General features: G+C 42.0%; 3 protein-coding genes, 2 long non-coding RNA genes and 1 pseudogene across 7 annotated transcripts in view; 4 read left to right on the top strand and 2 right to left on the bottom strand.

Moving 5' to 3' along the window:
- The window catches only part of LOC134184305 (uncharacterized), an 11854-nt gene extending 10935 nt beyond the window's left edge, over positions 1–919 (top strand). For both annotated transcript variants that reach the window (XM_062651962.1, XM_062651963.1), the window contains 3 exons: positions 1–48; positions 118–191; positions 326–919. The exon at positions 1–48 is cut by the window's left edge and continues 16 nt beyond it. In XM_062651962.1, the coding sequence (XP_062507946.1) occupies positions 1–48; positions 118–191; positions 326–744 (541 nt within the window). In that variant the 3' untranslated portion in view covers positions 745–919. The remainder of the gene's footprint in view (positions 49–117; positions 192–325) is intronic.
- Positions 920–1268: 349 nt separating this feature from the next.
- LOC134184308 (uncharacterized) lies at positions 1269–12591 on the top strand. 2 transcript variants are annotated; one of them, XR_009970645.1, is made up of 4 exons: positions 1269–1411; positions 2804–2998; positions 3075–3190; positions 11524–12591. It is a non-coding gene; the product is annotated as an uncharacterized LOC134184308 (long non-coding RNA). The 2 variants fall into 2 exon arrangements; XR_009970646.1 differs by having other exon boundaries at positions 12113–12591.
- LOC134183990 (zinc finger SWIM domain-containing protein 1-like) lies at positions 7709–9293 on the bottom strand (annotated as a pseudogene).
- A 259-nt stretch (positions 12592–12850) lies between the features above and the next one.
- LOC134184388 (synaptogyrin-3-like) lies at positions 12851–15055 on the top strand. The gene is made up of 4 exons (XM_062652062.1): positions 12851–12998; positions 13194–13480; positions 14277–14379; positions 14537–15055. Exons 1-4 carry the CDS (start codon positions 12945–12947, stop codon positions 14789–14791), a joined length of 699 nt encoding a protein of 232 aa, XP_062508046.1. The 5' UTR covers positions 12851–12944; the 3' UTR covers positions 14792–15055.
- Positions 15056–20030: 4975 nt separating this feature from the next.
- Positions 20031–20489, bottom strand: LOC134185030 (uncharacterized). Its single transcript, XR_009970730.1, has 4 exons — positions 20414–20489; positions 20280–20341; positions 20148–20209; positions 20031–20093 (listed from the first exon to the last, which is right to left on the bottom strand). It is a non-coding gene; the product is annotated as an uncharacterized LOC134185030 (long non-coding RNA).
- Positions 20490–20763: 274 nt separating this feature from the next.
- The window catches only part of LOC134184458 (uncharacterized), a 7053-nt gene continuing 316 nt past the window's right edge, over positions 20764–27500 (top strand). The window contains exons 1-4 of the mRNA XM_062652157.1: positions 20764–20903; positions 21044–21315; positions 26527–26641; positions 26814–27500. The exon at positions 26814–27500 is cut by the window's right edge and continues 316 nt beyond it. Of these exons, the coding sequence (XP_062508141.1) occupies positions 20844–20903; positions 21044–21315; positions 26527–26641; positions 26814–27107 (741 nt within the window). The 5' untranslated portion in view covers positions 20764–20843 and the 3' untranslated portion in view covers positions 27108–27500. The remainder of the gene's footprint in view (positions 20904–21043; positions 21316–26526; positions 26642–26813) is intronic.

The raw sequence follows: 27500 nt of genomic DNA on the forward strand, positions 1-27500 counted from the left end.
TGAGGAACGTACAAGTGCTCTCATAGATACTGATACCTACAGCCGAAGGTGCAACATCATTCATAAAGTAGAAGTGTGATCGAACTGCTAACTGTATTATTTGCTCTGCCAATATAGTCATGAAATACATACTGCCATACAAACTGACAGTAAGGAGGAAGAAGAGTCACAGTCAGAAAAGAAATTATATAGTAAGTTGAGCAGAGGCACTGTGTGTTCATGTGTGGATGTTCGAATACTGTTGTCCGAATATTGTTGTCGCAAAGAGATCTAAAGTGTACACTCTTTATTTGTAAACACAAATCTCAATAAACTGTTCTTGCAGCTATTCATTGCACCACAAAGGAAATGGAGACAACACTGAAAAAATTGGAGTCAACAGGTGTCATCCAGACATTGTTGGACGTGTGCCCCACCCAACAACCACCCAACATTTCTCGAAGAGTGACCATCGAGGAGAGCACAAGGCAGTGGCGGCACTTCACTATTGGAGCAAAGTTTCCATGGCCTATTATTAAGAAAGCACTAAATTATTTTAAAAAACCGTACTTTTCAAACCCCAGTAGTGCAAGGTACATGGACCCAAAAGACATTGACAATTTCAGTGAATTTATGGGGGAACCAGGAGACTGGATTTATTGTGTCAAATCAAGACATGCTGTCTTCCATGTCTTGGCCTACCATTATCTAGGCACTTGGGCGACAGATGACATTGCAGCCAAGTTGAAACTGAGTCATCCCTAAAATCAACCATGACAGACAATGCTTTGTGTGGTAGACTGACAAGGGTGTGAGTCAATGTAGCTATGGTGGTGAAGTAGATACTGTAATGAAAAGATGTGACATGTGACACATGCAACCACTCTACACAACATGTACATGTCCTGGGGAAAACTAAAACTTGTTCTAGTAGGGTAGACCTACCACTACACTCTATTTGCCTTGATACTACACGTACATAAACGTGATCACATGATAGTTACGCTCTAATTAATTCACTTGCATCAGCTATCCGTTCAGCCATTTTACCTTATATCGACAGTACACCTACTAGTAGTAAACGGTTTTAGACAAGAAATGGCAACATTGGAGAGTTCAAGACTTGATCTTTGACAGCCATTATTGACCTGTGCATCAGCTCGTTGATTAACTCCACTCTTGCCTGTCTTCCGGTAAAAGTGCGTTAGCAAGCGGACCTATTTGACCGGCCGGACCTAATCCGCTGCTACACCGTACCCGCAACTTGCTCCGGCTACGGGTACGGCAAACTGGTCACATGACGTTTCACGCTGATCACATGACACTCTCGCAACTCGCGATTTGTCGACACTGTACGTATACGCATAGCGTTGGGTCGGTAAGTCAACGAAGTTGTCACAGCTAAGCAAGCTATAATCTTAGTCGGCAATAGGTATGTCTAGATAATTATCTATACGTAAATATGGCTATATATAGCTAGCGTGGTAGAGCACTAGCTACATTGGGCATGCCTGCAAAACCAGTACTTTTTCTTTGGCTTCTGTTTCAGCCCCATGCACTTCATGTGAAACCACTGAAGGCAGTGGTTACACAAAATTGCTTGTGACTCATCATCTAGATCATGTGAACAGTACTTGCAAATGTATCCTTGAGTTTCCTGCTTCTGCCGTACAACTTGGGTCACAAGCAGCCAAGCATCGTGTTGAAAGTACTTCCTGATTAAATGAATGTCTACATTCTCATCCAGAACAGCATCAGTTACCATCTCTGGCCTAGCCTCGACATCTCTTTCACTAAGCAGTTGTTGTGAATTTTTCAGCACACCTGCTGCCAAATCTGCGTCCACGAACCATTCTAGCATTACTGCACAATGTACAGAGTAACTAGCTGGATGTGCTTGTTAGTCCAGATAAATACCTACCCTTCTCCTTTACTGATGTGTGCAACTTAGTAAATGGCTGGAGAGTTTTCAGCGACCTCTTCTTTTTGATGGCAGGCCTATCACTGTTAGTTCGTGTCCTTTTGGTCTTCCTCTCTTTCGATATGTAGACGGCATCTTGATACCTGACATGAACAAATGTAATTGTCAATGCACCAAATACTGAGTACACTCTGATTTCATTTTATAAACTCACTCTGGAGATCTTGTTTGAATTCTTTGGCTAACTTTGATTTCTCAAAGTCATTATCCTGTGATTTAACAAGAAGAGATAATGTGATACAAACAGTCAGAGACAATTCATTTAGTTAATTCATCTTTCTCCAGTGCTACTTTAGTGGCTTAAACAGATTTACGTTTTCGATGTGTCTGTCTGTGTAGACAGATATGTGTTGCAACTAACGAACGGCAGTTAATTAATCAGTCAGTCAGTCAGTGCACAGTGCCATTCAAAGCGCTTTTCATTAGAATTGATCTCTACTATTTGCGCTTAGTTTTAACTTGTAGTTTGCTGTGACCGTGATTCCACTGTCATGGATAATATTTTTAACTTTTGGTGTTCTGTATTTAGAAATTTGTGTCTATAAATGATTTTGTCAGTCAGTCAGTCAGTCAGTCAGTCAGTCAGGGAACATGATGAAATAGTTGCTGTTGGAGCAGTTGCCTTCATGAACTAAATCTTCATCACAAGAAAGAAGTCTTTTATCGGTACATAGATAATGAAAGCGGCCGGACATAGTTGTTTTTGACTCTGGTGCTGGCTCCAGCAGTGACCTAACTTGTAAGTAACCCTAACCCTAACAGAAGGAGGTTCAGAGCTAAGCATATGCATGTTAGGTTGGCATTAGAGGACGTTCTATCCTGACTGGTTCTTTTTAAAATTAGGTATGATATCATACCTTGGATGGAGGAAAGTCTAGTTTTTCAACGATTCTGCCTCATGTCTACCAATTGTATAAGAAGGTCAATCATCTTGTTTATTTGATGGGTAATCAAGGAAGTATCATCAAGTCTCACAACAATGGCCCTGTCTCCTCTGCTGCCATGTACCCTATGGTTGTATATAGCACAACAAGCTAGGTAGAGTTAAGTGGCTGTCTATTACATGCAAATGGCACAGAAGTTATGTACACGACTTTCTCTTCTGTTCTTTCAGGCAGAAGAACCAGAATAAGCATCAGTCCTTATTTCAACATTTTAGAAAGAGGAGGAAAGGCAAAAACAACCAGAAGAGGTCGTGTAACTCTTCTATCCTTTAGAAGACTGTAAGAGGTAAGAAATGCATCTCATATCTGTGTACCATCTGTTTATTTATAGTATTGTATAAGTGTAGTTTATCGTATGATGGGCGTGCTATATATGACTTTATAACCCCGTTCTGATTGCTGGTAAAGCCATATTGCCCGCTAATCGTATGATAAGTTATTTATAACATGGTCACGTGACATGTAAGTATAAATGAGACTAAGATATTAAGCAGAAGTAAGTTATTGCATACTTGCTGTGCAATATGCCATATACACCACCTCAATACGTGCTTGTGACTGGTCGCATGTCACGTGATCATGGTATAACATCCAATATGGTGTGGTGAAGTAAGGGATACTTTAGACTACGTCACGTGATCTTTAGACAATCTGATTAGTCAAATGGGGTGTTCTATACATGATAGAAATGTCTTGGTAGGTTCAAAACTGCCACCGTACCAAATTCACTAATCACATACCTCTAAAGGTCACATGATATATTCTAAATATTTTAAAGCATGGTTGTAATGGGGTCCATGTATTTTATTGACACCTCAATCTCTCAGGCTTATCAACTAGATAATTGGATCTCGCATGTGGTTCTGTCAATTAGCTTATTGATAAGCCTTGAAGGCTTTGGATCAATAACAATGTACATGGATTTCCACGACTCATGCTATAACTATTACATGGTATAGTATACTGCTGCTATTTGCCCATGCTGAAATAACGCCCATGCCCGTATATATGCCCATGTGCGACAGGTCAGAACTTTCAGCCTGAAAAAACGCTCATGCCCAACTATACACCCATGCCCAAGTATAGCCCAGGATACGCGTGTGCAGACAAATCAAAATGGGGTCCGCAGAACATTTGTCTCCGTCTTTGTGCGTTTGATGAGCTGGTGTCAGTGTTGAGTAAAAGTGCTTACCGCTAGACTCATGTCTTCATTGCAATTACCAATCCTGATGCTTTTGACTGATTTCAGGCCGACCACTCCGGTTTGTGTGTGTAGTGTAGTTTCTGCGTGTATGCTGATGCTGTATGGATACCAGTACCTTTGATCTTGCAAATGGATAATTGCAAGCATTTGTGGTATTGCTGTCATCAAGTGTTTAGATGATGACTGGCCAAACGACAGCATTTTGCAACCATGTATACGCTTGGGACCAAAATAACGCCCATGCCCTAGTATACGCCCAGGAAAAAGCGTTCCTTTTCTATACGCCCAGGGTGTTATATTACAGGAGAATACAGTAGTATCTATATATATATATATATATATATATATATATATATATATATATATATATATATATATATAAAGGAGAGGTGTCTGTCTGTCTGTCTGTCTGTGTGTCCGTCCGTACGAGCGTTTCTCAAAGACGGCGAGTCCGATCTCGACCAAATTTGGCTCGCGCACGCTGAATTCATTAATCTCGAAAGTGAGACCGTGATTGTCTTCCTGACTTCTCTCACGACGACGCCATCTCCCGCCTATGGCGCTCGCTTCCGCTCGTGCGCGAATATCTCCGGAACGCCGAATCGTATCTCCGCCGAATTCACACTGCCTGTTCCCGACGTCGGACGGTACGCACTGAGCGTGTCGTTTATTGCGGGCGACGCCGGGAAACGGAAGATATTTTTGCTGATATCCGGGTCTTGAAAAATACACCCACAGTCGTTTGCCACTCTACGACCGTCGAAGAGCTGCCGTGTTTGATGCACCTGTTCTCCGAAATGCCAGCAACGTCTTCGAAGAGACGACGTTCAGCGGGACTGTCGAAATGACGAGAGTCGGCATTTGTTATATACGGGGGAACGGATTCTCTGGGTAAGTATTGCACGTGACTTGCACGTTACGGGATTCACGTCGAATTTATAGATGCCAGGTTCGATACACCTGTTCTCCGCAACGGGACTGTCGAAATGGCTTCAACGGGATCAATAATCCAATCAACGGGATTTTTTGAAACTGGACACGTGTCAAATAGATGCCAAGTTCGATACACCTGTTCCTCGCAACGGCAGCAATGTCCAAGTCGAAATGGTTTCACCCAATCGCTAATCCAAAAATCAACGGGATTTAGAAACGGCAATTGTACGGGATATAACTATGAATGAGAATTCTGTCTGGCTGCTACTAAACGGTAAAAGCACTTACACCACGGCTAATTAGTGACAGTAAACGGTTCTCTATACAAACTGTACGTGACCTGGCTACACCCCCTCTGCCTCTCCAACCATCAAACGCATTTTTAGATACTTTCTGCTATAATCTCTACCTATAAAGGCGACCTGTTTTTCTGTCTGTCTGTCTGTCTGTCTGTCTGTCTGTCTGTCTGTCTGTCTGTCAAATTTTCATATATTTTTATACATCAAAGCTAATACAGGTGAAACTAAAGTAACAGCTAATGAACAACAAGTGTCACAACTACAATTACAATTACACAAATAACAATTAGCATTAAAAAGCTCCCCTACGGAGCCTACAAACCGAAAATTAGTTTACTGAATTGAAAGTTGAACAACATCTAAACTCTGGTCAGTATTCTGTCCATATGTTACTCTGATTATCTTTCTAGCCAACACCGAGGCATTGCAACGCTGAAGTTGTACTGACAAGCGTCTTCTCCAATGTGTTTTAAAATCTGAGGGATTGTTTCTTTCTTCTTCATCTCTATATAGTTTGGAAAGTTTATTGAGGAACGTTGATGCTTCTTCTCCCCACCCACCAAAGTGCTCGAAAACTAGTGGAATAAGGGTAGGAGTGTACCCTCCAGGCAACTGCTCTTGAGAATATTTGCTATGTTTGATGTCTTCTCTTCTTCTTGCTGCAGCTCCATCCGTAGTTGCTGCACTTCGCAGAATGTCCTGGCTCCAGGGGTGAGCAAGGGCCACATCAAGCTCAACATTTCCCCCACATGTTGAGTCAAACACAACAATGTCTGCTCTATTGTTGGATGTTGTATATCTATCTTTTGGTTCAATTTGATGCTGGCATTGTAGACTGCTCATGCATTCAGACCAGCACAAAACAACAGAATTGTGAGACCAAACTGGGCCTCCACCCATTTTGCATTTTAGTAAATAGACAAAGGTAGACCCAATCTGAGAGAAGCCACCAAGACAAAATTGCCAGATGAAAGTGCAAACTTCTGTCTGTCTGTCTGTCTGTCTGTCAATGGTATTATATTTTCATAAATCAGAACTATTACAGGCTAAATCAAATTAAGCAAAGCACGATACACTACATTACACTGACAACTAAAAACAAAAAACTGAACACTGTCTGTCTGTCTCCCGGATAACATGGATGGACATCACAACGTGCATGGCCACCATAGAAGACGCCTAGCGCTGACGCAAGGTAAAGATGCGTGCAATCCATGATGACAATGTTGATACAGAGTAGACAATATGGGTAGAGGAAGACATCACAACTGTCTGTCTGTCTGTCTGTCTGTCTGTCATTAATGCTATAATCTCTACCTATAAAGGCAACCTGTCTCTCCTCCACTTGCGTGTTGTATTGGCTCTATGACAAACGTGTGTGTCAACTGCAGCGCTATGAAGTGGAAAGGAGAAGCACCTGGCATGTGTTGTCTCCTGGGCGAAGCCGGGCATTGGAGCTTGTAGTAGAGTATATTACACTGCAGTACAATACAGTATGGTATAGTATGGTATGGTATGGTATGGTATGGTTTGGTATGGTATGGTATGGTTTGGTTTGGTATGGTATGGTATGGTTTGGTATGGTATGGTATGGTACGGTACTGTATAATCAAGACACTACTTTCCTCATAATGGCTAGAAACACTTGTAGTGACTACGTCATACTATGTAGAAGGTTAGTTCAATAATTGCTATCTGTATGTCAGTCATTTGAGCAGATCTAAGAAGAACTATAGTGATCACAATTCACAATAATACCATGTCAGTGGAGTATATATTTAACTTACTTGTTGACTCTCAAGCAGTCGTTCTGCTGTGGTCTCTGCTACAAACAATGCATTCTTTGTTGTTATACAAAGAAACAACACTGGACTCAATGTCGTATGTAATATCAGGCAGTATGCAAAAGGTGAAGAACATACCTAGTTGTCTTCGGTTTGCCTTTGCAGCATTTGGTGTCGGGATGCAGGCATTCATTTCTGATTCTTGTTTCATTTTTACTGATGGAACTGTTAAGTGTCAGAACACGTTTCCTTTAAGTATTACTATTGGCGGTGGCAAAAGAGTTTACCTTGTTGAGCTCTGTTTTGTGTGTTTCATTTTTTGAATATTGTTGCTTTTCTTTTGTAGAGTCTACACACATTTATGTTTTTTTGTCAAAACAAAACTGACACCATTTTGTCTTTAACAAAGTAAATATGTACAATGTGTGTGCCTACTTGTTGCATCAGCATGCGCATGTGTATTTGCTCACATTTATTGGTGTATGCACACAGTTTGTATACATAATGCCACTAGGTCTTACCATTGACTAATGCAACTGTTTCTCCATTTTCCCATGCTGTAACTAATTGTTCAACAATTCTAATCACTTGGTAAAGGTTAGTCCAGAGTCTTCTGAAGCTAGGGTAGATAATTTATTTGTGACTCTTGAAACAAGTTTAAATTTCTGAAACTGAACCAGAGCATACTGCAGGCAATGTTGTTGAAGTTCTAGCCATGTAATACAAACCTGAGAGAGTGGTTGTGCTGAGTTATGTGTTTCACGCAATGAACTAGTAACAAGAGATACAGTCGACTGATTGCTGACAAAATCCTTTGAAAAGACTCTGTGCATTGACTTGAAGTAGTGTAGTGTCCACCTTTTGTCACATAATCCTTCGTCGAATAAGCTCATGCCAATGTCAGCCCTTGCGGACAGTATATGACGGCATGGGAGCCTCATTGAGAGCCATCCTAGACACTGGCATGAGGTTGCAGTTACTGTAATATTGCCTTCACTAGAGGACACATGATACTGCTGATTTTCTGCACATTTTAATGCAACTTTTGCAATCATATCCATTTGCTTTTTCACAAACTTATAGGCACAGGGAGTAAGGCACCGCATACAATGCTTGCTTGCTTCATCAGAGGTTGAATGAAATGCAGTGGGTACTTTCAAAACTGAAAGACTTGCATTATGATCTCGTTCTGACTGTAGTACTCTCAGAATAACAAAGAACTTCTCAGTGAATGTTTCCATGGAGGAAAAGCGGGAATGACAGATTTTAATTTGGCATTTAGTGATTCAAGTCTATTGTTGGTCGCGTTCAAGAAGTTGCCTGTGCTGTATTTCATACCCATTGTCCATTGCTTACGAATGGGATGCCACTGCTTGTTGAAGTAGTCGATTACAGCTGCAGGAGCGTTGGTTTTGAAACGAGAATACAATTCTGCATATTTTACTTCATTTGTGGCATATGCCATTTGCTGGAGAAGCTCCAAATACAAGGTTCTCTGACCTGATGTGATGCCCATTTTTTCACAAGAAATCTCTCGTCGAAATGACCTGAGAGTGTGGTAGAGGCAAATCAAAAGGTCAGCATTTGGAAAATTTGATGCTAGTACGTCACATTCAGTCATGTCCTTGTCTGCCATCAAAACTCTGGTAGCTGTCCAGGACGGATTGTTTTCTTTAAAAATAGACGTGATTTTTGATAGTGATGTTTCAGTCTCTTCAAGTAACAAAAATGCTGCTGCAATTTCACTTTGCCCATTGCCATCTTCTATGAGGATAATGTATAATGGGAACCGCAGCTCAAGAAGCTTGTAGGTGGCATCAATAAATAATATCTCAGGGTAAGCATCCAATGCCTTTTTCATTTGGTCATCTTGAAAATGGACTCCCAATAGTTCTTTTTGGTCATTTGTCATTACATGCACACTTGAACCTACACGTGACCACCCCAAATGCACATTAACAACACATTCTACAGCATTTAAAACCTACGTAATAACCTACCATATTGCTCTGTCAGTTCCTTGACAGTAACTTCTAAGTTGTTACGGGTACTGCCACTTTTCATTAGCGTAGATAGATTGCTCAGGTCCTTTAAAAGAACCACTTGGCCTGTTTCGTTTGACAGTTTATCTTGAACCATCTTCTTGTTTGCTTGTAATGACAGCAACTTTTGCGCTTCTTGCTTGGCATCATTGGAAAGCTTTCTCTGTCGTGGTAGTTGCTTGAAGAGTTCCTATGAAAACAAGAAGGTGCTGGTATTGTCTCTAAAGTACTATAACCAAGTGCAATGCAATATGCCATGCCTTTTAATTATTGAATGCAAAGATGACAATAATTCTTACCTTGCTAATGTCATGATTGTGCTGGAGGTTTATACTTTTGATGGTCAATTTTTGTCCATCCGTTGATGCTACAATTCCCACAAAACATGGGCATTCCATTTGAAAGGTTCTGCAATGTAGTGAAGTTGTACATATGAAGGTGTTGAATAGCTATTACGACAAACAAATGAGACTTACGAGTGATTAGGGCGTTTTCCTGTACCCCGTGACTGGAAGTGCTTTCCACCATGAATACAGTTATACTGTAATTCTGAAAACCTTAAGTCAGAATTGAAGTTCTTTTTAGTTGCTCGCTTCTTGGCAGATTTTAGTGACCTGGATCTCCTAATGTGGAGTTGTACAAATGTTGCTCTTTCATAACTAGAAATGCAGTGCTTTAGCTCTTCAAAGGAGGAAAATTCTTGTCCAGTTGTGAGCTGTGGAGCTGTTATAGAAGAGATGTCCAAGTGAGTAGTAGACGGACTCCTTTCATTGCTATTCTCTGTACCTTCGTCACATGGTGCATTTTTGTGACAAAAACTGTCTTCTTCAGTTTCGCAGTCTTTCTGCTTCAGGCTAAGTCTAAGTCTAAGTCTGCTTGCTTGATGTTGATATGAAATTTGTTTGTTAAAAGGCGATGCCTTGGGTACAAGTGCAGACTTATCAATGATGTTTGTCACGTCAATAGTCTGAGTGGATATCCAACACGCTAGCACCTTGCGTAGGTAAGGTGAATATTTACTTGCTTGCCAAAATAGAGTCAAATTTGACTTTACATCATTCAGAGCCATGTGGGGTGAGCATATAGATTCCCAGACATTTGTTGGGGTAAATGCAGAAATTGCAACAAATGTAAACGCTATTATTCCACATGCCGATGAACACTTTTGAACAGGAAAGGTCAAACAATTTCGAGAACAGATGTGTTCACCATTGAGGCCAAACATCGGCTTATGCATTGCAATCGTGTGATAGAACATTTTCATTTGCTTGCTAAGAACCCTTTTCAGTTCTAAAGAAACCTGCTGTGTTTCAACTGACAGACTGATGGGAATAGGAAAACCTAAGGGATCACAGTAGTAGGTAGTTTCAGCACAGACATCTATTACAGCTACCACCCAGTGATTTCCTGTTAGCAACTTGTTGGAAGCCATGGTGGTCTGAAGTAATTGATTTACTGAAACGTTTAAGATCAAGAATGCAAGACGTACGTTTTCCTTGCCTTCTGCAGCTGCTAAAACAACTTCATGCAATCGTGTTTTGTTATACTCAGAGAGAACTATGCACAGACAGTCTCTTGAACGTTGATTTAAGACATCAGACAAGCTTTGCAGAATATCCTCTGTTAGCCAACGATTGCAAGTCAACATGGAAATTTGATGACTGCTTAAGTTACCACATGTCGTTGTTATGGCAGATGCTGGTTGGTTCCATAACATGTTTTTGAATAGCTGGAAACTTTGGTTGTCGAGTGGTGTCACATCCAAGAAGTCAGGAATGGTTAAATTTGTAGAAAACCAGTTTTTCTCAAGAGTGACTTAACAAAAACTTAAATGGAGAAACATTAAAGAACATGTTACCCCTAGTGCAGAATTAGGTAGACATCTTCGCAATGGAATTATGTTGCTAACAGGGCTACTGTTTGCATGGTAATGTTGACAGTTGTGGCACAGTGATGTTCTATTAATGTCAGGTGTTGGTACATCCAAGTATAAGAATAATTAATTGAAAACTTTACTGCAGTTTGGAGCAGTACCAATTGCGTTAGAATTAGCACCATATAGTTCATGTTTAGATGGCCATGTGTGGCTTGCTCAGCTGACAGCTTATGAAGTGTTGGCATGCAACCCTAGTCCTGAAGTAATATCAATTATGAAAAGTTTTCTATTGCGCTATTTCTGAATTGCATAATAGTATGGTAGAGAAGCAAACTGATAAAACTAGTTTCGGAATCTAGAAAGCTGTGACATGATTTTAATATTGATTGATTTAATTGAAAGATTTGAATGTGTGTGATTGCATATGATCTGTCTGATAGTAGTTTGCTTCATTTATATGACTCCTCAACTTTCCTCCTAGCACCATACTTTACTCATGCTGAAAGGAATTTTTTGTGGTAAGCTGATTATTCTGTTCAAAGAGGGAATTGAGTCGCAAAGTATGAGGAACTAGGAACTAATTCACAGTTCGGAAATCAATCATCAATGAGTGCTTCTTTAGAGGCTTCCTTAGAAGCAGTTGAATTAGGACAAGAGGAATGATATATTTATTGTCGATTCAATATCTTCGTTAGGCGAGAAAGAGGTGACTACTTTATATTTGAAGATTAGAGGTTGCTTTATATAGTGTCTGTATAGCATATGGTATTTTGCTTTGAGACCTGTTGCTGGTTTTTAAAGTATGTTCTGTATCTATGTTGAAGATGTATCACAATAAATGACAGAGGGCACGGAGTGGTGTGAATTACCGTATTTATTCCAAGTCAGCAGTATTGTTGGCACCAACTGAATGTAAACCCTTATATTTACCAGATACATGTGCGTGCATGCTCCTGTGAAGTTCATGTCAATTGTACTTATGCAAGGGTCAGTACGACAAACAATGTGTTCTTTCTTGCATCAATCATATTTACCTGTGAGGTGATGGATTTGGCTTTGTGTATTGCTAGGAACTCTCTAATTCCATCAAGATCAAATACACCAAACAAGAATCCAGCAGCCTGGATTTCATCTTTACAGTCACAGTCTTGATTGATCTTTCCGGCTAGTCTTCTGCACACAGACTCACTGGGCATCACAGTACTGGTGTGGGGGTTGCTGAAAAGACTGCTTCTGGGGACAGTGATGACCTGACCCTGCTCTGGACTCACACTAGGAAACTTCAGTCTACCGCATTCCTGCCTGGTCAGCTCTCTGATAGACCTACGAGTGTGAATCGTTATCGGAACCGCCCACCATGTATATGTACGGCTTCAGTCAATGATTGTCTGCCTTTGATTGTCGAGCTTGAGAAATTCGCAAACATTTGGGCGCGAAAGAAACTGGCGGTGGTCAGAACACACTTGCGCGGGGTAGATTTACGCGGGTAACTTTGAAGTCTGCACGTGCAGACAGTCACCGGCACATGCAAACAATGCGCAAGCGTCAGAAAAGCAAAGCTGTCATGTGACCAGTGTGCCGTACCCGTAGCCGGAGCAAGTTGCGGGTACGGGCCCGTACCCGTAGCCACTTCGAAATTTTACAGATTTGGTAACGCGCGCTACACTATTTGTGTGTATTGATATCAGTGCGGCCGAGAACGGCGGACTGATATCAAGCTGCTTCCGTATATGGCTCTTGTTGACGTCAGAGCCGTCTAGGTACAGGGTACAGTGTACAGAGACGTCACTGCGCAGTGCATAATCACGGATGTGCGCAAGACGCTAGCGCGCTATCTGACTAACATTTTCGTTCTGTATACCGTTTCGTTCTCTAACTGATTATCAGATACCGCGCGGTGAGATGAGAAATCGCAAGTCGGCTGCAACTCGAATCGTTCTTCGGCTGGCTAGTCTGGTAAGCTCTGCATGCGTCATCTATGTCCATCCGCCCTAGACATACAGGATGTCGTGCATGTCCAGTCCGACGCGAGCGTGTTGTCTTGCTTGCAAACCGTCTGTACAGTACTAGTGTAGGCTCCACCAGACTAGTCGCCGTAACTTCGTAATACACAAGATAACACACTAAGAGACTTGGTATACATTTTTCTAGGCTTTTGGTGTCGTAGTGCTCGCTTGCATTGCTGACAAGCTCTTCGTCAAGATCTCTTACTATCACGATTACAGTAAAGTATGCTATTTGGACGCGAAAAATTCAGCTTGTGAGTTGGGTTTGGCTTGTGGCTCACTGTCTCTGATACTGTCCGTCGTATTCTGTACTTTGGACTGTGTGGCTTTTGTGCGTGAGATCAAAAATCCAACTCGTCAAATCATCAGCGTTACGAGCGGCATTCTGGACATAGTCATGGCAATCTTGTGGATCGCCTGCTGTGGCTATTTGTAAGTTGAGCTGCAAGTGTGACGTCATTAATTATGAGTGTGGTGAGTAGCTAGACAATGCATGTATAGTAAAAAGGTCAGCTCGGACGCTTGTGTGCAGACATTCAAACGATGCCGACATCCGGCTAGACAACGTGGGTGTGAAATCGCCTGTTGACCTCTGTGGTTGACACTTATAGCCATGCATTCTGCTTCAAAATACTAATTAACTTAATTAAATAATTTTCTTTACGAATTGAGCGCATGTAATGGCGACGTTTTATTTACCAACAGTTCTTTTAGCTGGCATATTGATGCAACTAGAAATCCTCAAATCTAAGTACACTGACAAGTACTAAGTAGTATTGTAGCGTGCGTTAATGTATACCTGGTTACGTACAGTAATTTATATACAAAAATTTACAATAAAATCCTAAGTAAGTACACTTAGGATATACCTACTGTATAACAAATTTTCAATAATATTTTAGATATTAAAAAGATTAATAAATTAGTAATAGAATTATTACACTAATCGTTAACATTAACAAAAATGCACTGGACGTTACAAATGGTTAACTTAGGCAAGCTATCTTATCACGTCCCTAGAAACTAAAATATAGCTTTGTTTCCAGACTCACGTGAGCTTGCCAGTGTCATATACGGGACTCTGCCAAAAGCTCACGTGAGTCTGGGAATTATACGGGAACCGGACACTGCCAAGCTCACGTGAGTCTGGGGATACTAGAATCCATTCTATGATACTAATGCATGATTTATAGTAGTAGTAGTTGACAGTTGCTGTTGTGTGTGCCAGAACACGGACTTGGATTATTGTGGCTGTATATGATTTCGGTACAGAGATTGAGGGACGAGTGTATGCAACTCTCGCTTTCAGTTTTCTGTCAATTCCTATGTGGGTAAGATCAGCAAACACTAACAAAATCGGTAATTAACAAAATAGTATTTAGTAATTATTAATTAATTAAATTTAAATCAAAACGTTTTACGAGTTATACACGTAGCACAAGCTAGATAGAATGTTGACGTGGTGGCATGCATTGTTTGTGTTTCTAGATCGTCATGGCGGTTGTTGATTTTCGAAATCGAGCTGATGTTGATGCATTTCGTACAAACCAAGCTACTACTGTCTGCTATCCTGTAAACCCTCCTGTCTACTGTCCTGGGTATTCTCCTGGCAACTCTGTGATAGTCTACCATCCTCCATACCCTACTCAGTCGGGCAGCTGTGTGCTCCAGCCTTTTGTGTACCCTCCTGGCAACCCTGTTGATTACCCTCTCGCCTACCCTGCTGTCACAATGAAACAGTAGAGTGCTTGTTAACAATGCTGGTAATTGCAAACGTAACGTTTAGCATGATTGCGCAATTTCGTATCTCGATAGTTGGAAATAGTATATTATCTATACGTCAAGCTGGTAGATGATTCAGTCCTAGCCTCTTTAGCTAAACATACCATGTAGCTGGCAGTCTGCGTGGTCAGTACAGTACCCGGCTGTTGCTGTGCACGATTTAGGTAAAATTGATGAAACTGCTTATTTTCATTGTCAATAAATACATTAATTATACACGTATAACTGAATCGTTACATAACAAGTTGATAATACATGCGCGCGCGCGCGCACACAGACACTGGCTTGGCTCTCGCGATGTAGGTCACGAGCGCGCGCTAAGCGATACGCCTTTTCCATCAAGCTGTTGTGAACCTATTGCAGGTGGTTTTCTGAGTATAGTGTACTTGGTAAGTACTTTCAGTATCGATAGACAGAAGTCGTACTGTTGATATTGTAGTCCTATTGGTGGTTTAGTCAAATTTGCGTACAAGGCGCGCTTTTGATCGAGTTTCCTCCTGGTTTGCGGAGGAGTATGATTTTCTGACAGTCTTGGTCATGTAGTTAAGTGACATTGAAGTCATAAAGAAATTATGGTTACCCTCCTGAAAACTATTCTACGTTTACCGCAACACACGCGCTTTTGGTCTGGAAGTTCGAGGCTACCAGACCATTAGCCTCGTACCCAGGCCCTCTTGCGCGCCCGGAGAAGAGGGCCTGGTACACGTTGTCTTCGCATGCGCGCATAAATTAGAAGGAAATCGGCGTAATGTGTGCACGCATGCGGAACTGACGTTGTTTAGAATCTCGAGCTGATAGTGTTGCGCGCAAATACGTATGGAATACGTATGTACGGATATAGGGGCGCGTTCGATTAGGCTCTCCCATCCTCTTCCAAAGAGCAGCAGAGTTGGTAGAGTTGGCTCTTTCGACTCTAACAGCAGAACTATAGAAGTTGGAAGAACGTACGGCGTGCACACGGAGCCTCCTCTGGAAGAGGCTGGAAGAGCCCAATCGAACGCGCACCAGGTGATGTTCTTTGTCTGCTTTTTTCGACTTAAGATACCAGTTGTGGCTGTCATGTGCCTGCACCCTCAATTTTCTGCTACAGGTCGAATGGACGGAGTAAGATCTGCCGTCTGTCGTACAAATAGAAATTCCCAAAATAAGCTGCAACTTCTGCTGCAGCCCTCGTTAAGAGCAAGCACTGTAAACAGACTGACTGCAGTACGACTAGACATCGAACTCGACACTGCCACAAAACAAGGTCTAAAATCGTCTAGTTGGATCACTTGACCTTGGGTCTGGATCTACGGCTTCATCCACGCACGGAAGCTGTTTCACTGTCTGTTCAACAGTTGCGCGCGACACTATCGGCTCGAGATTCTAAACAACGTCGGGTCCGCATGCGTGCATACATTACAACGATTTCCTTCTAATTTATGCGCGCATGCGAAGACAACGTGTACCAGGCCCTCTTCTCCGGGCGCGCAAGAGGGCCTGGGTACGAGGCTACCAGACCATTAGCCTCGTACCCAGGCCCTCTTGCGCGCCCGGAGAAGAGGGCCTGGTACACGTTGTATTCGCATGCGCGCATAAATTAGAAGGAACCGTGGTAATGCAAGCACGCATGCGGAACCGACGTTGTTTAGAATCTCGAGCCGATAATGTCGCGCGCAGTGAGACCCAATTTGGCAAATGGTGGATGAAGGCAGAGCTTCTAGTTTTGATATGGTGTTGCACTACGCTCTAGGCAAGCTTAGGCTGTGTAATGTAGAGCTGAAGGAGCAGCAGCGTGTTGTCGTAGAGCACATCTACAACGGAAACGACGTCTGCAGCTGGCTTCCTACAGGATACGGTAAATCGCTGTGCTATCAACATACACCGTATAGGGTTGACTGCAAGCTAGAGAAATGTGGTGAAGAAGATTGTGGATATGTCGTCATTGTCGCGATCGTGTCTCCTATAGTATTGCTGATGATAGAACAAGTCAAAGATTACGCGAACGCGGAGTTTCACTTGACCTTGGGTCTAGATCTAGGGCTTCATCACTACTGAATACGGAAGCTGTTTCACTGTCGATTGCGCGCGACATTATCGGCTCGAGATTCTAAACAACGTCGGTTCCGCATGCGTGCATATATTACCACGATTTCCTTCTAATTTATGCGCGCATGCGAATACAACGTGTACCAGGCCCTCTTCTCCGGGCGCGAAAGAGGGCCTGGGTACGAGGCTACCAGACCATTAGCCTCGTACCCAGGCCCTCTTCTCCGGGCGCGCAAGAGGGCCTGGGTACGAGGCTACCAGACCATTGAATGCGAGTTCTAATTTTAGCCTTTTCGTATGCAGTCTCCCGTACAGGCCTGACCTGACCTTACACACATTATCCCGGACTAACACGCCCTGACTCCCTACCAAGACGTGCAGCTAAAACGGCGACGAAATCCACGCAGTGGAATGCAGTAACGTTGTCAGTGTAAACGAACACTGATATGAGAAAATTGCAAGAGAATTACACACATTACTCTAGTGTTTGTTCTCGGCCTCAAACGCTTGCCTCTAGAAAGTTATTATATCCGGATTGATGACCTGTCCGGTTAATTAATTGTATTAAGTTAAATAATGTGTTAATTGTTTTAGGAGAATGAAGATGGCAACAGTCTAGACATGGTTTGTGGTTTTTCGTCATTGTTAACAGAAATTCAGAGACTTCATGATTGATGTCTTTCTAGCCTTTGTTGAAAAGAAAATGCAGAGCCGCATCATCCGCTTTTGAGGTCGTGAGAGAACTAGCTGCAGTTGTCTTTACAAAAGACGAATTGATTACCAGCAGCGTACGTGGGCTGAAACCACAAAGATAAGCACAGTGAGTACTTATATTGACATGCAGTATGAGCACAGTTTACAAAAAAACTACTTCTTGACTAATATATAACTCCATTCATAGCACCTACACTCTTTATAGCGAGCTATATTACTTTTGAGTTTTCAGTCTGGAAGTCATGCAGCTAGAATAGTCAACATGCGTACGTACAATTGAAGCAACATTCTATATTGCTTATTAATTAATGACTATAAGTTGTATGCTCTCGTAATAATATAATTTGTTTTAAAATCATTATCTGCAAGCACCAAGAAAGTCTAGTCTCAGCAGTATTATTAGCACACATGTACAAGTACAATACGCCTTAATTAATTAATTAATTGCAATAGCAAGTAACTGGATATAGCTATAGACTACCTGTGCACTGTATACCGTAGCTAGAAAATTATGTCTACTAGTAGATGTTAATTGTGCAATGCAGAGATTTCCAATCACCATTTCTTGTGCCAAACAGAGTTCCCGCGTGTGAACTAGTGGCTGATCCATGAAACATGGAATTCAGAGTATACTGCCTCTAGTTTTAGCACCACCGTTATTTCCATGAATACATCAAGCAAGAAAAAATTCCATGGAAACGTTCCATGCTTTCACAGAAATAATAACCCTGATTACCATGGAAAATTTCTCCCCTGCTTTCAGGGTAACCATGGTAGAAATATCATGCTTCCACGGAAATTTTGCCTTGAAATTTTGCCTTGAAATTTGCCTTGAAATTCCATGGAATTCCTTGGTTTGTTTGGCACGGGCCTGAGAGGGCTGCTGATCATGTTTGAAATAGTTATAACTTATAGTCATCAGTTCAAATGAGGTCGAGTTTGTGATGTTGTTCATATTCTTATGAAGAAGCACTTGAAGTGCAAACCCTCGGCCGGTATGCACCTTGAAGGTAAATTAGTCGCGCTATGACAAAATCGTATGACAGAATGGTATGATGTGGGTAATAAATAAGAAGCATTATTGAAATGGTCACAGGTCGAGCTTTGAGGTAAGTCACGTGACTGGCTGCTACCATGTACAACGGGTAGCTACGAGCCAACGTCCCGTAGGACCTCGCTTCTATTTTTTACAACCTTCGCTCGTCGGTTCTTTGTGCAGGTGATTGTTTGTGCAGCTTTTGAGGTCGTTTGTGCAGCTCTTGAGGTCGTTTGTGCAGCTTTTGAGGTCTTAACTATGGCCGGTTTTAGGCGTGGCATAGGTACCAGAGCCAAAACAAAATTAGACGTGGGAACGTTACAAATGCAGCTAAATTAGGCGTTGTTTCTAAATGCAGGTTAACAAGTTAATAAAAGTGTGTAAGGCAAAAACAGCTGGCAGAATGTGATCTATCAGCAACAAATTGATTTATTTGGAGTAATAACTGTCACAGTTTCTACATATGCCTAACAGAAATGCAAGTGCATTTCCCCTTTTCTTCTTCCTACAAAGAGCAAAGAATAATAAGAATAGAATTTGTATTTTGTTGTTATCAAAGTTATATATATATATATATATATATATATATATATATATATATATATATATATATATATATATATATATATATATATATATATATATATATATATATATATATAGGGCGGATATGTGTTATCTGTGTTATCTGTATTATATACAAATATATAATATATATATAAACAATAAATAATATATATATATATACATTGTAACTGCCAACTTTGACTTTGAGTTTGAAAGTGTACATGCCAAAGTTTGTAGTAGCAAAAACTTAATCATAAGCAGTGAAAATAACAAAAAACTTTATAAAAAATTTACTGATTCTTTAAGTTCTGCGAGTGCTTGTGCTGAGTAACCAAGCAATGTTTCAGCTGGTTCATTGAAACAAGTAATCCATTGTTCACCAGTGCAGTCACGGGTGTTTACCTACGCAGACACAGAAACACAGAGACAGACACAGACATAGACACAGACACACATACACACAGACAGACACAGACCCAGACACACAGACAGACACATACACACAGACGCGTTTGCGCGTGTACACACAAACACACACACACACACACACACACACACACACACAGGCACACACACATAGGCGCGCGCGTGCGCACACACACACACACACACACACAGGCACATGCACAAACACACACATGAGTCTTTAGTATTTGTATAGATGAATGTACAATCTGACCTGCAAGCAATATTGTCATTTAAATGAATCAAATGTTGTGTCAAGTTTCTCACACCGGTATTGTCCATTCCCTATGTCAACCACTTTGAAGTTCTGGTCTTCCAGTGGGCAAGCCTGTGAAATAGATTCGATATACCCTATCACTTAAGAAATACTGATAAATGTATAGACTATACTTCGTAAAGAGCATTATCTTTCTTGAAAAACAGTACAGTTGCTTGCACATTGAAATAGTCCGACTAAGAAACAAAGTCTAGAATTTAGGCAGGGGAAGAATAAAATATCTCTTAGACCTTGTCTCCATGGCCAAGATTTTCATCTTTGATTTGACTCAATAGTTTTGTGGGTGTATTGACTTAATGACGAAAAGCAATTCTAGCTGTATACATATCTTACTATATAAATGCAACTATTTCTCTTCTTACTGTATGTCTGCTGGGTGGTAATGGATTGAAGGTGATGTCGTTGGAATTCAACAGATTCATACCTAGAATACCACAGTGTGTCATTGATAAACACAATAACTTATTTGTTCCTAATAGAAATGAATCATTCTCACCATTCTTTTAGGTGATCTGCAGATCCATGATCTGGGTTGATTGTTAACGAACTGCCAGATGTGAAAGGAAGTAAACGACCTAGTGAGAGACAGTCTATGTTATAGCATGTCGTGAATTTAACAAGTTTACAAGAAGCTAATATTGTTACACAAGTGTATTAAGAACACTAAAGGAGTATATGTAGAGCCTTGTACCCCCAAAGTCTGAAACTCGTGCACTCTTGACAGCCAAAACTGCATTAATTGGAGCAGTAAAATGTTTTGCCTATTGTTTAACAACGATAATGTGAAACACTATTATTCATATTTATATATTTCTAGAGGGCCAGCTGCGAAAATGTTGAACATTGACACGTGACTAACTGGTGACGTCATTACCGAACTGCGCCACTGGTTGTGTACCCAATCCTCTAGCAATTGCTCGAGTGAAATGTGTACGGAAAGTCACAAGTCGGTTGGAATTCGAGTCTTACTTCGAATTGCTAGTTTGGTGAGCACATGCTTCTCTCACATCCGCCAGTGCACTGGCGTCACGCGTCACGCCATGTACAAGCTGACCAGACACGCGTGCACGTTATTAGTGACGACAGTTGCATGTGCGTGAGACTAGCTTATTTGCTGTGTGTCTAGGTATTTGGTGTCATCGTAGTCGCCTGCGTTGCCAACGTCTACGTCAATAGATATTCGTACAGGAAAGAGTGCGCTTTCGATCTTAGCAAGCCTTTTTGCGATGTTGGCATCGCTTGTGGTTCAGTGTCCCTGATAGCAGCCATCGCGTTGTCTGCTCTGGACTTCCTGGTTCATGTGTGTAAGATGAACCGTGTACAGAAGGGAATCGTCCTTGGGTGCGGCGTGTCAGAAGTGGTCATGTCAATGTTGTGGATTTCCTGTTTTATCATCTTGTAAGTTACGGTGTAGCTTTGTGTTTGTGTGCATGTGCACGTGCATGGGCGTGGTGTTGGAGGTTTATCTGCAACACAAAAATCAAAAACCCTTTTGAGAAAATGATGGGTATGTAGGCATGAGTATGTATGTACTTAGTCATGCTCATCTCCTACATCACAATCCAGTACTGTGAGTGTCACACACGACTGCTGCGTTCTAACTAATCTAGTTAAAAAGATTGTGATGTAGGAGAGGAGCATGATTAAGTAAGTACATACTCATCCCTACATACCCATCATTTTCTCAAAATGATTTTTTAAAAAATCTGGATAGCACGTCTTTGGATACGTTTGTATGAGCGGCCATTTAAAATCTTCCCATCTGAGAGTGTGGTATCTGAACAACATTGATTGCATCAATAAATGAAGAAGCACTTGAAGTGCAAACCCTCTGCCGGTATGCACCTTGAAGGTAAATTAGTTGCGCTATGACAAAATGGTATGACAGAATGGTATGATGTGGGTAATAACTATGAAGCATTATTGAAATGGCCACAGGTCGAGTTTGAGGTAAGTCACGTGACTGGCTGCTATCATGTACAACGGGTAGCTACGCAGTCCGTCAGCCAACGTCCCGTAGGACCTCGCTTCTATTTTTACAACCTTCCCTCGTCGGTTCTTTGTGCAGGTGATTGTTTGTGCAGCTTTTGAGGTCCTAACTATGGCCGGTTTTAGGCGTGGCATAGGTACCAGAGCCAGAACAAAATTAGATGTGAAACGTTACAAATGCAGCTAGATTAGCTAGGCGTTGTTTCTAAATGCATGTTACAAATGTAGTTGTTTCCAAATGATGGAACAAGCCAAATGTTACAAGTGGGAGAGCCTCGACGCTAGGCCGGCTGGCAATCTTCGCCTTACGTGATGAAGTAACGGGCGTGATCATTGTTCTGTTTGTTGGTGGGAAACTTAAGTTGCAAATGGAGACCAAACAAGCAGCTCACCACCGATTTTCCAGCTCACAAGAATGTAAAAGTCTCGTTCTTTGCATGTGCAGCTTCTCTAGGCGTCTTGTTGTTTGTGCGGCTTCTCTAGCTAGACGTCGCCTACTGTGCACTGTACCGTATTTACACAGCTATCCGTCTAACCGCAATTCTGGTTGTTGTAATGAGGTGACCCCAGAGCCAAAACAAAACATCAATGCGGGAAAACATGCACGTGCACATGTAGATTAGCTAGGCGTCTGTTCGCTCTGACTTCGGATACCGTAAAACAGAAATGAATAGAGACGCACTAGCGTACACTTACAGGTCGGCCGAGCCGCTTTGTCCGACAAACAGACGGGGTCATGGACAATGCACGTTCTCCTTCGCAAATTCCCGTCAAACACCAAATTTCTGTTGAAGACGACACTAGTGATCTTTGCAACAACACCACGGCCGCTCAGCCACGCACATCCAAAATTCAAGCTGACAGACTGCAGAACCGCTATGCAGAAACACTGTGGAACAAGCAAATGTTACAAGTCAGGTACAGCTACACACCTCGCCCTGGTTGTTGTTGGGAAAACATACACGTACAAATGTATGTGCTAAAAAATGTAGGCTATCTACACACGTGACCGGAATAACATGGCGTTATGGAAGCGTGTCTAGAATTGCGTAGCAGCAGTTGACTGACAGACCTGCCAAGCTAGCTGAATCAAAACGCGTGAGTTTGCAAGAAAAAATGCGGGAGAATGCAGGAGTCTAACAATTTTTTGACACGCCTACAATAGCATTAATATCAATAAATTTTATTTTGTAATAAGTGTTAAATAATACATAAATAGTACTAAGAATAAGCAAAGTGCAACAAAATAGACACAGAACTTGTACGTACTACTGCCCGTTAGTAAATATATTAATTAAAGTCTAGGCTAAATATAAGAACGAGGTATGTACATTCTCGCTGCTAGTTGGGATGTTCTAGATTCTATTGTTTTGTGGCTTTCTTAGATAACTCTAGACAACTCCTTGGTAGTCTAGGCTAGCTAGCCCCTCCCCCTTTCCACTTCCGGACAGTTTGCCTGACCGACTCCTCCTTCTATGTCAATATTGTGACCCGGAGACTCTGATTGTGACCAAGTATGTATGAAAGAGCCAGATGGAGAGAGGGGCTGCACATAGACATTGATATCCAGATCACATGATCAGTAACTTTGTTAATTATTAAGGGTAAGTGTATGGTTACACAGAACAGGCACGCCCACCAATGGTCAGAATGCGAGAGATTTGATGCCAAATGCGGGAGTCTCCCGCTCAATGTGGGAGAGTTGGCAGGTCTGTTGACATGATACTGGGTGGACTTCGCACATTTCTAGCTGTTGGGTCAGTGCAATTCCTCGGACAAGAGCGAATGGTTTGGTGTGACTCTTGTCGTTGTAGCTGCTTCAAGTGAGGCGCTAGCCTGGCTGACAAAAGTGAAATGTGAAATGTGAAAGACTAGATCGGATTTTTTACTTGCCGATAAATAGCAAATAAAGGCTAATTGCGAGTCCATACAGATTTCAAGTTTTATGAGATTATAAGGACATAAAGTCTGTCTGTCTGTCTGTCTGTGTCTGTGTGTGTGCATACAACGATAATTAATTAATTCACTCGAGCGGAGAACGGGATGGTGGGCTAGTTATGAATATGACTCCGGGCGTCACTATAGCCGTCTATTTCTACAACTGTTGAACAAACTCCGAATCCAATAAGTTAGTTGCGAGAGTGACGACAACCACTTAGGTCTGTGGTAAATTTGTCGAGTTGAAAAGAAAATTGTTGTGCAAAATTTTTCACTATCTGAGACCATTCGCGGGAGTTATTACATAAAGTTTTCGCGGCTCTAACTTTTTTTGAATTTACGTCACGCGGTTATAGCTGTCACGTGTTAATTAATAGCCATGCAGCCTAAAGCTTGGTTCACAATATACAAAAGATCACACGTCGTGTCTCGCGTCGGCCGCTTCTGGAATAGGAACAAATCCTATCCAACCCGTCGCGTCGTGTCGCTTTGGGAACGGCCTCCTTTGACGCGAGTGTGATCTGTCTGTCAGTCTGTAACATCAATCACGCCAAAACTGCCAGGCCGATCGCCACGAAACCGAGCATGAAGACTACTTTCCATACCACAGTGCAAACGCACGCTTTGGTATCTAGACGGTCTCCTGTCGAGGAGTCCATCCCCAAGTGAAATCTCGCCAGGACGTGACCGCGGTGCGACTTCGAATTTACGATCCCCATGCACATGCATGCCACGAGAATATCTGTTTCATGCCTGGGTTTCGCTCTATCGATATCGAGTGTAGCCAAGTCAGTCATGGGATATCTGTTGTTATTACAGTCACACTGACGTCTGCGTGACGTATGCGTGGTTTCAATTAACGCGTGCCAATTGCAACGACACCATAATACTGCGGTCACGCAGTGACACTCCTGTCGCCCAAGTACCGAACCTGTCAGTTCACCGAGAAATGACGATGTTGATTCCATAAATTTCAAGTTGTTACCCGAGGCCCGGATTTCCGGGCTGAAGATATAGTAATCGTTCGATGACCGAGCGACCGACCGAGTGACCGACCGTATATAGTCGATTAGCGCAGATGCAAATGAAGCTATTCCGACCGATAGACGATCATGATGCTATCATGACTCATGAGGCTCCACCTCTGTTTGGTAACTGCTTCTAGGCAACAGCCAGACGTCTAGCTAGAGAAGCGGCACAAACAACGAGACGCTTAGAAAATCTGCACAAAAAACGAGACTATTACATTCTTGTGAGCTGGAAAATCGTTGGTGAACAGATTGCTTTGCTATACATTTGTAACATATGTTTCCTACCACAAACAGAACAAACAGAACAGTGATCACGCCCGTTACTTTATCACGTAAGGGGATCGAAGATTGCCAGCCGACCTAGCGTCGAGGCTCTCCGACTTGTAACATTTGGCTTGCTCCAGCACTTCGAAACAACTACATTTGTACAGTGTAACATGCATGTTTTCCCCTATTACGACAACAACCAGACGTCTAGAGAAGCTGCACAAACAACCAGTCGTCTAGAGAAGCTATACAAACAAACAGATGCCTAGAGAAGCTGCACAAACAACCAGACGTCTACGTTCTTGTGAGCCGGAAAATCGGTAATGAACTGCTTGTTTTGCTCTACATTTGTAACTTGCCCACCAACAAATTAAACAGAACAATGATCACGCGCGTTACTTTATCACGTAAGGCGCGTCGAGACTACCCGACTTGTAACATTTGGCTTGTTCTTGCACTTCGAAACAACCTGATCTGCATTTGAAACGTGCATGTTTTCCCCCATTACGACAACAACCGGATGTTTAGAGAAGCTGCACAAACAACCAGACGTCTAGATTGTTGTGAGATGGAAAATCGGTGGCAAGCTGTTTCTTTTGTTGTACGTGAGGGTTTACCACTAGAAACAACGCCTAATCTAGCTACATTTGTAACGTTCATGTTTTCCCACATCTAATTTTGTTTTGGCTTTGGTGTTACCTATGCCACGCCTAAAAACGCTCATAGTGGCTCATTACGACTTCAAAAGCTGCACAAACAATCAGACGCCTAGAGAAGTTGCACAAAGAACTAGACGTCTAGGGAGCAATTAAACCATTCTGCCATAGCGCGACTAATTACCTTCAAGGTGCATACCGGCCCGATGGTTTGCACTTCTAGTGCTTCTTCATTGCAATAGTTGCCAGGAGAACAAACGTGCTACAAATCTTTTGACTCAGCTTTGGACTCCGACCAAGTGAACTACCCAGCAGAATTTTTGAATTCTCTGCAAAAAAATTCCAGGTGTTCCACCACACAACTTGATGCTTAAAATCACTGCACCCATTATGCTTTTGAGAAACCTGGACCCTCCTAGGCTAAGCAATGGTACAAGGTTGGTTGTTCAGATATTACTCACCAATGTCATCAAAGCGACGATTCTAACAGGCAGTTTCAAGGGTGAAGACGTCGTTTTGCCTCTCATACCAATCATTTCAACAGACTCTGTATTTGAATTTAGGAGGCTTCAGTTTCCCATTAGGCTTAGTTTTGCAATATCAATTATCAAAGCTCAAGTGCGTTTGCCCGTGTACGCGCATCGAATACCTGCCCTGTTGGAAACACTTGTTCGTCGCAACGGCATATATACTGTAGCTAACAGTTGCTGTTGTGTGTCTCGTGCCAGGACAAAGACGTGGGGTGATACGGGCAGAAAAAACCTAGACTACGATTTCTCATCCGAAATAGAGGGACGAGTGTACGCAATTCTCGCGTTCAGTTTTCTGTCGTTTCTTTCATGGGTAAGGCCAAGTAACACCATATCTGCTAGTCATATATTTACATACATAATCTAATACCTAGACATGTATTCAGTAATTGTTAGATCTAACATTGATATTTGCAAGATATAATTAGCATAAATTAATTAATACAATGTTGACGTATTGACATGCGTTGTTTGTATGTGTTTAGACGAGTGTGACGATTGCTGATTTTATAGCTCTTCGAGCTATAATAATTTCTCATCCTTCGACAAACCAGGCTAATGCTGACCACTTTCCTACAAACCCTCCTGGCTACAACCCTCAGTATTTTTCTGGTAACCTTATTGCTCAATATCCTGTACACACTTCTGACAGCTTTATAGTCTACCCTTCTGCTTACCCTGGACCTTACCCTGGACCTTATAGTTGCCCTCCTGATCACCCTCTTGACCACGCCTTCAACCACTCTCTCGTCCCTGCAGTCAAGCTCAACGCAGATTAGAGAATATTGGCAAAAACGTTTTGACATGATACGTATTTGCATGATAGAACAATTTGTTAGTATAGAAAGTTATTTGCAAACAAATGTGTGTATGTGTGTGTGTGTGTGTGTGTGTGTGTGTGCGTGCGTGTTTGTGTGTGTTTGTGTGTGTGTGTGTGTGTGTGCGCGCGCGCGCGCGTGTGTGTGTGTTTGTGTGTGCGTGCGTGTTTGTGTGTGTTGTGTGTGTGTGTGTGTGTGTGTGTGTGTGTGTGTGTGTGTGTTTGTGTGTGCGTGCAGCTGATATTAAAATTAAACTATATGGTCTTATCTCATTGACATGGCTACCAGAGTGACAAACCGTCAGTACTTGATGTACCTGAAATGCTGAAATTAAAGAATCAATTCACCACCTTT

The sequence above is a fragment of the Corticium candelabrum genome, chromosome 9, assembly GCF_963422355.1.
Source record: "Corticium candelabrum chromosome 9, ooCorCand1.1, whole genome shotgun sequence".
NCBI classification, from domain to species: Eukaryota; Metazoa; Porifera; class Homoscleromorpha; order Homosclerophorida; family Plakinidae; genus Corticium; species Corticium candelabrum.